General features: G+C 38.7%; 1 protein-coding gene across 2 annotated transcripts in view; it reads right to left on the reverse strand.

Annotated features, from left to right (window-relative positions):
• Positions 1–2,229: 2,229 nt before the first annotated feature.
• The window catches only part of COMMD10 (COMM domain containing 10), a 197,503-nt gene continuing 185,827 nt past the window's right edge, over positions 2,230–13,905 (reverse strand). For both annotated transcript variants that reach the window (XM_029941565.1, XM_029941566.1), the window contains exons 6-7: positions 3,780–3,839; positions 2,230–2,594 (exon numbers count right to left, since the gene is read on the reverse strand). In XM_029941565.1, coding sequence (XP_029797425.1) covers positions 2,556–2,594; positions 3,780–3,839 — 99 coding nt within the window. In that variant the 3' untranslated portion in view covers positions 2,230–2,555. The remainder of the gene's footprint in view (positions 2,595–3,779; positions 3,840–13,905) is intronic.

Here is a 13,905-nt window from a genome sequence, read left to right on the forward strand (position 1 = left end):
CTTTGACCTGCGTATCATAACAATGGTGGGTGCCTTAAGGAATGAAAGGATCTGCAATTAAATACACTTCAGGAAGGGGCGCCTGGGTGGCTCAGTCAGTTATGCATCCGGCTTCGGCTCAGGGCATGATCTCACAGTTCATGGGTTCAAGCCCCACGTCGGGCTCTGTGCTGACAGCTCAGAGCCTGGAGCCTGGAACCTGCTTTGGATTCTATGTCTCCCTCTTTCTGCCTTTCCCCTACTCACACTCTGTCTCTGTGTGTCAAAAATGAATAAATGTTTTAAAAAATGTATTTCAGGAAGAACTATATTCTCAGTTGGAATTATGCCTTCTACTTGTCCTTTCTTCAATGCCTGTGGTCCGGCTTTCTTGCACTAGACTCATGGAGAGAAAACTACCTACCACATTTTCGTACAGGTTTAGATATACTCTTAGAGAGTATAAAAGCAGGTCTTTTAGGGAGCATAAAATGAGCTACTAATCGAGAATTTCATTTTGGACTGTCACATTTAATTTAGATACCTACAGTGGGAGTTAAATTGGCCATTAAACCAATGAAAACTTCTACCTCGCCATATGGTCACTGTCAGGAAGGCCTAACAAATTTAACTCGAGATGATGTATGTTTTGCTGTATATAAGAAGTCTGAAAGAATATTTACCAAAATGTTTAAGCAGTCAGGTAGTTCCCTCTGGAAGTGGCAGAACACAGCATAAAAAAATAAGGTGGCTCCCATAAGCTAGATATGGAAATAAATGCCATTATATTATAAACATGTCTTCCAGATAGCTTATCATGGAACGTAAAGTTAAAAAAACTTTTCAAATTAATCAACTATGGACAGCAACTATACATTACTTTCTGACATGATCCAAATCCCCAATTCTTCTAAGCAACAGCATAGAGCACACACATAAATACGGACATAAATTCCATACACTGAACACTGACCTGAGAGACCTTTCACACTTGTATTACGCACATGCCTCACTTAAGGAGTGTGATTTAAAGCTAACGGCTCTGTTGAGCCCCAGGACATTTCTGAAATCAAATTCCTTCGTATGAAGAAAGTCATGCTTGGGGGCGCCTGGGTGGCTCAGTCGGTTAAGTGTCTGGCGTTTGACTTTGGCTCAGTCACGACCTCACGGTTCGTGAGTTCGAGCTCCACATCGGACTCCACACTGACAGCACGGAGCCTGCGTGGGATTCTCTCTCTTCCTCTCTTTCTGCCCCGCCCCTCCTCATGCTCTCTCTCAAAATAAATTTAAAAACTTCTAAAAATAATTACATAGAAATTCATGCTTGACTCAAATTAGACACAGGTCTCTATCATTTTCTCCTCTCCTCTTCTCCCTCTGTCTGTCTCTTGGGAAACAATACAGAACAGATATTTCATTCATAAAAAATTCAACATGTTGGTATTACTTTTACGGCAACCATAGTCACATTTATATATAGTCAAAGCAAAGAATACTGGGGACTTCAACTAATTCTAAAACATAAACATTTTATTGACTAAAACTAACATATTTGCAGAAAGAAAATGCAAAAGATATCTGTTTCAAAATTTTAAGGCTACCCATTTAACACTCATTACAATTATTTTTACTTACGATCTGAATCTGTATTCCATACTATGAAGTGAATCATTAATGTGCAGTACAACGAAAAGCATGCAAAAACCTAGACTATTATTAAATCATTATACTCAGAGAAAAAATTAAAGTGCACAGAGAAGCTCACACTGGAATTAACTGATGTACCGCTACCAGCTCTACTTTAAATTTCTTTCCTATGTTACTTCCCAAGCAAAACATATTCATTACATTCAAGAAGAAAGAAAGTATCTGATTGCATTTGGGTCCTTTCTTGCTTTTGTTAATGTAGACAGGGGAGTTAGGTATTGCAAGGTACACATTATACTTTGTATGCATGGAGTATCCGTGAACCCTCCTTGTTACATCAAGGTGTCATCAAATATGTAAAAAATAAACACGTCAGGCAATAAAGCAAAAACAAGACAATAAAAACAGTACAGTATTTACTGCTGTTTCTTTTATTTGTTTTCTTAAACATTTTGAAATGCTTTCATTTATTTTTGAGAGCAAGAGAGAGCGCGAGAGTGAGCACGTGAGTGCGAGGAGGGAGGGACAGGGAGAGAGGAAGACACAGAGTCCAAAGCAGTCTCCAGACCCCGAGCCGTTGGCACAGAGCCGGACGTGGGGCTCAAACTCACAAACTGCGAGATTATGACCTAAGACTAAGGTGAATGCTTAACCGATTGAGCCACCCAGGTGCCCCCACTGCTGTTTCCTTTAAAGCAAAAGTACTGTTAACAACTCTTTGCTGTGGGCTCAGAGAACAAGGGGATGTGTATAAGAAGCTCTGGAAACAACGATCTCCCTCAGCGGTTATTTCTCTAAGAAGTGATAAGCCGTGTAATTTACAAGAAGAAAGCTACTGAATCCTTCAGAAAACACGACCTGGCGGTCTATCGTCCGTGCAGAACGACGAGGTGGCAGGAGTGTGCTGGGGAAACCGGTCTTGGAGAACGTCATGTCAGCGAGTCCAGCTGCGCTTGGATGGTCTCCAGCTATCCATAAAGACAAAACGAGAGAACAAGTTGCTGAAAGGAGAGAAATGCTACGAAGGTTTGTTCAGAAACTTGCAAATAGAAGGGAAAGAATGTCAGTGGCAACCGTGCATATTCACGCAGCGAAAGATGAAGTGCGCAGAAAAGTTTTCTCCTTATATGAAGATATTACTATTCATGCCTGCAATCTAAGTTTTCGGATTTTGTAGAGGGGGATTTCTAAATACAGTTTGGGGGCGCCAGGATGGCTCAGTCAATTAAGCATCTGACTTGGCTTAGGTCATGGTCTCACAGTCTGTGAGTTAGAGCCCCGTGTTGGGCTCTGTGCTGACAGCTCGGAACCTGGAGCCTCCTTGGGCTTCTCTGTGTCCCTCTCTCTCTGCCCCTCCCCCACTGGTGCGTGCTTGCTCTCTCTCTCAAAAATATACAGACATTGAAAAAAAAAAAGACTGGGGCGCCTGGTTGGCTCAATTGGTTAACCATCCAGCTTCGGCTCAGGTCATGATCTCATGGTTCGTGGGTTCAAGCCCCGTGTCGGGCTCTGTGCTGACAGCTCAGAGCCTGGAGCCTGCTTCAGATTCTGTGTCTCCCTCTCTCTCTTTGCCCCTCCCCCACTTGTTCATTCATTCATTCATTCATTCTCTCTCAAAAATAAAAAAATATTAACTTAAAAAAGGCCTAAATACAGGTTTAAATATACTCAGCTGTTTTAAACTGTCACTACACAAGATTTTTAAGGTGGGGGAGAGGAACAGGGTGGGGTGTGTGTGTGCATCTCCCTGAATTACAAGGTCAGTATTTGTAAAGAAACATTAACATACACTCAGAGATAAATCTTTACAGGCCTGGCACCTCCCTTTGTCCTTGGGCCCAGAAATTAAAATATTTAATGTTAAATGATCAAGTGCCAGTGTGGCTTGGTACCACATAGTTCATTCCTCAATGCTTTATGTTAAAGTAATAATCCTATTGCCTTAATTAAAACCATCTCCACTTTCTTTCTGATTTAGGCTGTCAGATTCTCTTCATCTCGGCAATGCTTCCTGCTGTGAAACATAAGGTGTTTACAAGGGATGTTTAAAGAACTTAGCACCATAACTAGGCATTAAAAAATAAAGATTCATAAAAACGGAGGAAGCATGATGAAAAACCATACACGGTAGAAATTATTTAAAAAATACGGACCTTGTTATAGAAATCAAACAACTCCTGGTGACTGAATTCCACAAGAACTTTCTCCACACTCTGCAAGGAAGGAAAAGAAGCAAGAATTCAGTTGTACACAATTTGCATTGCATTTTCCCCCCCTCTGGCCCCAGAAGATGCCCTATTATTCTGAGTGGTTTTAAAAAAATACTCATCTGCTCTACTCAACCCCACAGTTCCTAGAACTCACAGACACACTTAATAATGCTCTACTTTTAGCCAAAGGTTTCAACTCTAGAGGGACATCTGTTCTTTAAAGTTGACTCCACAAAGGTTAATAAAATATAAGCCAGCAAGAGAACAATTTCATTATCTATTTTTTTCCCAGACCGAGATCCACGAGATGGTATTTCATTTTTCTCAGCAGTCCATTTGAAATCGAGTAAATACCATTACACAAAGACACTGGAGGCGGCCTATCTGACTGAACTCATCTAGGCGTTAATGCCTCCTGTCAGCACAGCTGCTGCCTCTAAGCATTAATCTAGCAGTTATGATCTTAACATGCTGAGACTGTTACCTTTCCTAATGTACAGACTCAGCAAAAGTTCGCAATTAACGTGACAGCTTCAAAGCGGAGACTGCAACTCGCTCCTTCCTCTTGCCCCAGATGTGACGGCCAACCGTCCTGGGTGCTGTGGGTGCTAATCCAGCCCACCCCAGCCTGCTCCGGGGTGACTTTGTAAACTGAGGCATCATCACTTTGAGTAGTTTCTGAAGATCAGCTAAACATGTCTTTATTTTTATTTATTTTTAAATTTAAATTCAAGTTGGTTAACATACAGTGTAGTCTTGGTTTCAGTTCCAGGGATTCATCTCTTACATAGGACACCCAGTAGTCAACGCAGAAAGTGCCCTTTGAATGCCCATCACCCATTTAGCTCATCCCCCTCATTTCTCCAACAACCCTTCGTTTGATCTCTGTATTTAAGAGTCTCTTATGGTTTGTCTCTTTACATTTGGGAAGTGAAAGTTAATGAGGAGAGAAAGCCAGGAATGTGCTATCCACTCTGACCTGATGGGTGTGCTCACAGGACATAAAACGGGCACCAGGGAAAGCCACCTGGGTGGCTCAGTCAGTTAAGTGTCTGGCTTTGGCTCAGGTCATGATCTCACGGTTTGTTAGTTCGAGCCCCACGTCAGGCTCTGTGCTGACAGCTCAGAGCTTGGAGCCTGCTTCAGATTCTGTGCCTCCCTCTCTCTCTCTCTGCCCCTTCCCTGCTTGCTCATGCTCTCTCTCACTCTCAAAAATGAATAACATTAAAGAACAAAAGCAGGCACCAGAAACTGAAGAACTGGACAAATGTTGAAAACAGACATTAATTCATGTATTTAATCACTTGTGATCATTTCTAACATTCTCTTAATTCTACTTCTCAATTTCTATGGCTACTTTTTCCCCTTTTTTTAATCTATTTTTTTCCTGTCCTTTTTTTTTTAAAGTTTATTTATTTTGTAAGAGACAGAGACATCGCAAGCAGGTATGGGCTGAGAGAAGGAGAGAAAGAGAATCCCAAGCAGGCTCTGTGCTACCAGATATGTTCTGATAATGGCATTTCCTTTGTCAAAAAAAGCTAAGGCAGAGAGGACCAAATTCCATACTTCTTCCTTTCCCCTTGTATCACTTACTAAGTAGTTAAGCTTTAAATGAGTAAAGACACAAAGCTACTTTAAAGCCTCATCCTTTAAATGATTAAAAAAAAAAAAGCAGTAGCCTGATACACATCATTAAACTCCCACAGGTTGAAATCAGCATTGTCTAGTGCTCCCAGCAGTTAAAGGGAGAGGACAGGTCTCAGTTTACCCTATGCAAAATCAAGACAAGTTCATTACTTTCTCCCCAGTCCACATGTTAGGAGGGACTGAAGACTGAATTAGTATGTGAACAACTGATTTGCTGTGTGGGTACCTACAGGCAGTGGCCAAGCTCAGTTCTTGTTTCCTGAATTTTGCTCTGTTTCAAGGTATTGTTTTTCTAAAATGTTACACTGAGGAAAGGGAAGGAAGGTAACTTTGAAAACATACCTCTTAAAATAATAATAGGTAGCTAAAATAATGTGCATGTGTATGTGTCTGTGTGTATACATATATGTATATATTGAGAGAGAGATGTATATATTGTCTTGCTTTATTGAAATACTTAGCCCCAAGAAGGGAGAATGCTGATAACTGAGATAAAATATGCAAAGAACTTACACTGATGTCTGGTAGGTATAATCACCGGCAGCCATTATCATTATCATTTCCCATTCAATCCGCAATGACTCAGGGAAGACCACGAGAATATGGGAGAATACGGGAATCGTTTCAGGTGTTTCATATCTGTGTGTTCAGAGATTATCCTCAGAATTTGAGAAGCTATGTTTACCCAAGGGGTGGCCAAGGGCAGCTGTTTTAGTGGGATCGTGATGGAATTTAGATGTGTAGGACCAAAAGGAAAGGGGGGCTGGGGCAAAGAGTCAACTCCCCACAATGTCATGCTCTGACATGAAACCTCACGGAGTCCAAGAACTCCAAATTCCAATCTCTGCTTCCAGGACATTACTGAAAGTATATTATCAAGAAAGGAGGACAGGTCACATTTATTTAATAGCTTGAGAGCTTTATTTTTGACATTAAATTTAGATGTATGGCTCATGGCCTCCATTTTTACTCCTGCTTTAGGTCCCGCAAATACTAGGAATGGTTGTGGTCAAATCTTTCCTTGGACCATGACATTTTTTGGACGAAAACACACTCAGAGCTTTCTTTGAGGATATAATTAGAAAGTCACAAATGTGCTCTACCAAACCACAGTCAAGTCTCTAGCTTCACTGTTTACTCTGCAGAGAACGTATGGAAGGTTCCGTTCACTAAGGCAGCATGTTTTCAAACAACTGCTCTTTAGTTTCATGTCCAAACCAAATCAGTGGCAGTCCAGACCCAACAAGATTGTAAGAAATGTATTAAGTTTAATGTGAGTCCAATGACTAGTAGTTCAGGGCTGCTTGTGCTTGGATTGTCTAGCTCTGAAAACACTCTGAACCTCTGACTCAACTCATGGTTCATCAATATCTTTGTTAAGGCAAGAAGAGAAAACAAAACAAATTCAAACACACCTTCTCAGCTATCAGGAGCAACTCTAACAACAGGCTTTCAGGAGTATGTAGAAAATCCTGCCTACTCTAGTTTTATAGGCTGTATTTGACAACGGGTTTAATTATCCATGTGCTCCCTGTCTATCACTGTCAATAGATAATGAGACTTGCCTATTTGGTCCTATTTCTTTTCCCCCAAGAGTCAGAAAGATAGTCTGGATAATAAAATGTAGCCTATTAGGTCATACTAAATAAGAAGAGAAATAAATATCTTTGTGCCATAAAACTACAGTTCCAAATAATCACAATGTACTGTCATCTTGTCAATCATATACGGTATTTTAAACCTGAACTATGCACCTCTAAATCACCTGGTGAAACAAACTTAATACACATGTGTATTTTTCATATGTGTGTGCACATATATACACATCTTTAGATAGTGCTGTCCCTTGCGTTTTACACAGTCAAATGTTTAGGAAAAAGTTCATGAGAATATTATATCCCGTTCTTCCAGTAAGCGGATACAAAGGATATTTTCATAAAAGGCAAACTGTATTTTAAGTTAAAAGAATTAAAAAATGAGAATTCTAACAGAGTTTATACTGTCTTCCAGAGGAATAGAATAACTAGGTAAGTACTAAAAATTATTTCTGGAAGGGCTTTTTATTGCTTGTGTGTTTAACAGGCCTACCAAAGGATACTGCTATTATCCAGGACAACTCATGGGTAACATTTACTAGATTTGGTGAAAAAAAAAAAAAAAGAAGTAAATTTAGACATAAAGGAAGAAAATGACAGTAATACAATAATAGTAGCAGACTTTAGCAACCCACTTACTTCAATGGATAGATCATCTAGACAGAAAATCAATAGGAAACACTGGCCTTAAACAACACATTAGACAAGATGGACTTAACTGACATATATAAAACATTCCATCCAAAAGCAGAATACATATTCCTGTCAAGTGCACATGAAACATGTTATAGCAAAGGTTACATGTTAGGTCACAAAACAAGTCTTAATAAATTTAAGAAGATTGAAATCATATCAAGCATCTTTTCCTACCATAAAGCTATTAAAATAAAATCAATGACAAGAAGAGACTGGAAAAACTACAAACACGTGGAGGCTAAACAACTTGATAATAAACAAACAATGAGACAACAGAGAAAGAATAAATAAATACCTCGAGACAAATAAAGATGGGACACAGGAAAAGTATTTTAAGAGGGAAGTTTATGGCAATACATACCCATCTCAAGAAAGAAGAAAAATTTTCAGACAATCTAACCTTATACCTAAAGGAACTAGAAAGAGAACAAGCAAAACCCCAAGTTAGTGGAAGGAAGAAAATAATAAAGATCAGAGTGAAAATACCTGAAACAGAAAAAAAAAAAGAATGAAACTAAGAGCGAGTTTTTTGAAAAGATAAACAAAATTGCTAAACTTTTAGCCACACTCATCAAGAAAAAAAAAAAGAGAGGGCCCAAATAAAAATCAGAAATGAAAGAGGAGAAATTACGACTGATACTGCAGAAATGCACAGGATCATAAGACACTACTACAAACAATTATATGCCAAAAAATGGCACAACCAGGAAGAAATGGCTAAATCCCTAGAAACATACCATCTTCCAAGACTCAGACCAGAAGAAATAGAAAATATGAACAGACTCATTACTATTATTGAAATTCAGTCAGTAAAAAAGAAAACAAAAACACCAAAAGCCAAAAAAATTTCCCTAGAAACAAAAGTCCAGGACCTGATAGCTTCACAGGTGAATTCTACTGAATATTTATTTATTTTCTTCTTTTTCCTACCAAATATTTAAAGAGTGAACACCTGCCCTTCTCAAACTATTCAAAGGAAGAAGAAGGAATTCTGGCAGACAATGCTTCCTGTGAGGCCAGCATTACCCAAAAACTAAAATCAGACAAATGCCACCATAAAAAAGAGCACTACAGGCCAATGTCTCTGAGTAACATTGATGCAAAAATCCTCAACAACATATTAGCACACTGATTTCAAACATGCGTTAAAAGGATCATATGCCATGGTCAGGTAGGACTTATTCCAAAAATGCAAAGATAGCTAAACATCACCAATTAATCAGTGTTGATAAAAATCATGTTGATTATCTCAATAGAAGCAGAAGATGCACTTGATAAAATTCAACATATCTTTATGATAAAAACTCTCGACAGAGTGGATACAGAGGGAATGTACCTATGACAGACCCACGGTGAACATCTTACTCAGTGGTGAAAAGCTGGTAGCTCTTCCTCTAAGATCAGTAAGAAGACAAGGCTGCCACTCTTGCTACTTTCATTCAACACAGTATTGGAAATCCTAGCCAAAGTAGTCGGACAAGAAAAAGGAATAAAAAGCATCCAAACCGGAAAAGGACAAGTAAAACTGTCCCTATTATCAGATGACATGATACCAAATATAGAGAACGTTAAAGACTGCACCAAAAAACTATTAGAGCTAATAAATTCAGTAAAGTTGAAGGATAAAAATTAATATATGTAAGTCTCTATATATAATACACACAAAGGTAATTATGCAATAGATATAAATTATAATCTATACAATTACAACAAAATATCAGATGGGCGCCTGGGTGGCTCAGTTGGTTAAGCATCCAACTTTGGCTCAGGCCATGATCTCTCAGTTTGTGTGTTTGAGCCTGCATCAGGCTCTGTACTGACAGCTCAGAGCCTGAAGCCTGCTTCGGATTCTGTGTTTCCTGCTTTCTCTGCCCCTTCCCTGCTTGTGTGCTCTCTCTCTCTCTCTCTCAAAAATAAGTAAACATTAAAAAAATAAAAAAATAAAAACCTGGACCACCTTCTTCTACCATATACAAAAAAAATCTCCAAACAGACTAAAGACTTAAATATTAAGACTGAAAGCCATAAAACTACTGGGAGAAAACACAGGCAGTAAGCTCCTAGAAATCAGTCTGAGCATTATTATTTTGGATCTGTCTCCATGTAGAAGGGCAGTAGAGCAAAAGGAGGCAAATGGGACTATATCAAACTGGAAAGTTTCTGTATGGTGAAGGAAACCATCAACAAAACAAAAAACAAGCTCTGAAGGAGAGAAGATATTGCAAATGATATAACTGATAATGGGTTAATAACCAAAGTATATTTAAAAAACCACTCACATACCAACAGCAAAACCCCAAGCATGATGATTAAAAAATGGGCAGAGGAACTGAATAGACATTTCTCCAGATGGCCAACAGATACATGAAAAGATGCTCAATATCACTAATCATCAGGGAAATGCAAATCAAAATCACAATGAAGTATCACCTCACGACCTGTCAGAATGGCCGTTAACAAAAAGACAAGAAATATCAAGTGTTGGCAAGGATGGGGAGAAAGGGAACCCTCACGTACTGTTGGTGGAAATGTAAATTGATGCAGCCACAATGGAAAACAGTATGAAGGTTTCTCAAAAAATTAAAAAAGACCCACCGTATGGTCTAGCAATTCTAATTCTGGATGTTTATGAAAAAAAAAATAGCAACAGAAAACAAATCACCAATCTGAAGAGATACTTGCACACCTATGTTCACTGAGCATTATTTATAACAGACAAGCTATAGAAGCAACCTCAATGTCCATCAATAGATGAATGGATAGAGAGGTACAGTATATATATTCACCAGGGAATATTAGTCATAAAAAAACTAATGAAATCTTGCCATTTTTGACGAATGAATGGGCCTAGAGGGTGTTATGCTAAGTGAAATAAGTCAAACAGAAAAACAAATACTATGTAATTTCATTTATAAGTAGAATTTCAAAAACAAAACAAATGAACAAACAAAACAGAAAGAGACTCATAGATATGGAGGACTATCTGGTAATCGCCAGTGGGGAGAGGGGTGAAGGGCGAGGGGCATGTGAAACAGGGAAAGGGGGTTAAATGATATAAACTTTCATTTATAAAAAAAGTAAGACATAGGGACACTCCGTACAGTATAGGGAATATAGTTAATAACATGTACCAATTATGTACGGTGACTGATGGCAGCCTGATTTATCATGGTGATCACTTTGTAATGTACGTAAGTGTTGATCTCTAATGTTATGTATCTGAAACTACAGTCGACCCTTGATCAACACAGGGGTTAGGGGTGCTGACCCCCATCTTGTGAAAACACATATGAATCATCTGACTCTGCTAAAACTTAACTACTAATAGCCCACTGTTGACTGGAAGTCGATTAATATGTATTTTGTAAGTTATATGAGTTATAAACTGTTTTTACTTTATATACTGTATATACATACTATAAAGTAAGCTATGAAAAAGAAAATGTTATTAAGAAAATCAGAAGGAAGAGAAAATACATTTACAGTGCTATATAATATTTACAAAAAAAAATCTGTAGATAAGTGGACTGGCACATTTCAAACCCATATTGTTCAAGGGTTAATTATAATATAGTATTGCCCATCAATATTTTAAGAAAAAAAAATTCTCCCTAGGGCTTTAGTTGTAATGGGTCATTCCCAGGAAAACTCTTTATAGAGATGGACCACATAGGTCTCACAAAAATTGTTGGGTTGTCTGTGTTTCTAGCATTCCCTTTCCATGTTAATTTGGATAACACGAAATTCCATATATGTGCTTTTATTTATTTTGTTTTATTTTTTTTATTTGAGAGAGAGACAGAGAGAGTGCATATAAGCAGGGGAGATGGGCAGAGCGAGAGAGAGAATTCCAAGCAGGCTTCTTAATCAGTGTGGCCCGACATGGGGCTTGATTCCACAACCCTGGGATCAAGACCTGAGCCAAAACCAAGAGTCAGACGCTCAAATGACTGAGCCACCCAGATGCCCCATAAATGTGATTTTCAAGAGAAGGCATTACAGTTGTTTTTCTCACACAAATAAAGAATAACATGTGGTTATATATGTTCTCAAAGTCCTAACACTGGTAACATTTCAAAATACTTTCACCTACAGTACGTTGTATTAACTTTAAAACAGTCCAAGGAGGTGGGCATATCATAAAATATTACCCTTTAACAGATGAGGACACAGAGGGACATCATGATCAGAAAGCCACCCAAGGAAAACAACCGTATAACAATGGGCAATGAATTAGAAGAGTCAGGGCTGGAAATTAAGGCCTAATTCAGAACTGTTTCTTCATGTGACACAAAATACAGAGAACAGTATCAACAGGTAAATGTTCCTAGAAAAAGAAAGGGAAGTAATTTAATGAAAGCCAACTAGGTCAAGATATTATTATACATTCCCTTCCACACAAATGAAGAATTTTTAAAACACAAAAGGAAAGTAAGCAAATAAAATAGTTTGTGTGTCTCTATGCGTTATTTTGCTTTTTGTTACTGTATGGTTGGGAGGAGAGTGTGTGTGTGATTTGTATGGAATCTTCCACACTACTGAATGGTTCTTTTTTTGAGACAAAGGTACCAGTACCCAAGATGTTTTGGAGGCCATTATAAATGACACGTGCTCATATGAGAAAAAAGCAGAATAACATTTTTCTTATTCTATACAATCTTCCTTGATCTTTGTTTGTTTGTTTGTTTTGAGAGAGAGTAATGCATGCATCAGTGGTGGGAAGGTGGACAGAGAGGGAGAGAGAGAACCCCAAGCAGGCTCCACACAGTCAGCACAGAGCCTGATCCAGGGCCTTCATCTCATGACCATGAGATCATCACCTGAGCCAAAAATCAAGAGTCAGACACTTAACCAACTGAGCCACCCAAGTGCCCCTAAGATCTAACGTTCTAGTTTTATTTCCCACAAAACCCCCTCACACCGCACCCACCCTCCCAAAGGCCTCTATGCTCTAACCAGACTACTGTCCTCATTCTCTCCCCAATATCCTATACTTTCCCACCAGTTTTTACTCATGTGGTCTCCTCCTTCCAGATGGACTGTAGTTCTAAATGGTAAGTCCAGACAAAAAAGCTACAAGAAAATACATGCAAACTTCTCCATAACCTTGGCATATATAAAGATTCTTTCAAAAAGACAGGAAGATATACTTTAGTGAGCAAATAAGCTGTGAGCACATATACCAACTATGAAGAAAATGACTAATAAGTGAAAATATATTAAAATCTAAAACTCCCATTCATCAAGACACATCAGAAGACTAAAAGGTAAGCCATACTCAATTGAGAATATACAAAAATTACTACAAATTAATGAAAACAGAGGCAAAACTCCATTGAAAAGTGGACAAGAACATATACCCAATCACTGTATTACTCAAAACTTACAGAGTTGTGTCAATTCTACCGTATTAAAGCAAAACCAGAAAAGCCACCTGGGTGGCGGTGTTTGGCTGGAGTGAAGAGAGAAGCTATCAGAAGACTCTCATGATGCCAGGTGAGGTTGCTCAAAGGGACTCCAGCTAATGCGCTGACCTGGAATCCTGGCTCTGGCGGAAGACAAGTGGGAAAGAAACTAGCAATTACAGACAGCCCTCTCTTGGAGGTTTCTAGCAATTTCCCAGCAGAGAGGAGTACCTCCAGTTGCTCAAGAGTGCCCTGGCCTCACAGTCTTGCTCTGATTAAAAACCAAAACAAAACAAGAACAAAAACAAAAGTAAACAACAAAATCCATAAGAAAATAGAAAGGAAAAAAAAGATAAGAGACTTAATCAGTCACTTCACAAAAGATGATGTCCAAAGAGCTCAAACCATAGGAAAATATATTAGTAGCCATACTGCTGGAAGGAGTGGAAATCTGTATTACCTACGCCGAAAACTGGTGTGGTATAATTTATTAAAGCTGACTATATGCGTGCCCCATGACCTCCAAATTCATGCCTGAGTATGAGCATTGTGCTCCGTAGAAATGTACACAATTGGACACCATGAGACAGGTATGAGAATACTGACAGCAGCAACATTCAAAAGAACCAAAAAATGGAAGTAACCAGAATGTCTTTCAACAGAAGAGTACATAAATCATAGTACAGCAACAACGGGATGTTATACGGAGGTGAAAACAAACTATAG

This window comes from Suricata suricatta, chromosome 6, assembly GCF_006229205.1.
Source record: "Suricata suricatta isolate VVHF042 chromosome 6, meerkat_22Aug2017_6uvM2_HiC, whole genome shotgun sequence".
NCBI lineage: Eukaryota > Metazoa > Chordata > Mammalia > Carnivora > Herpestidae > Suricata > Suricata suricatta.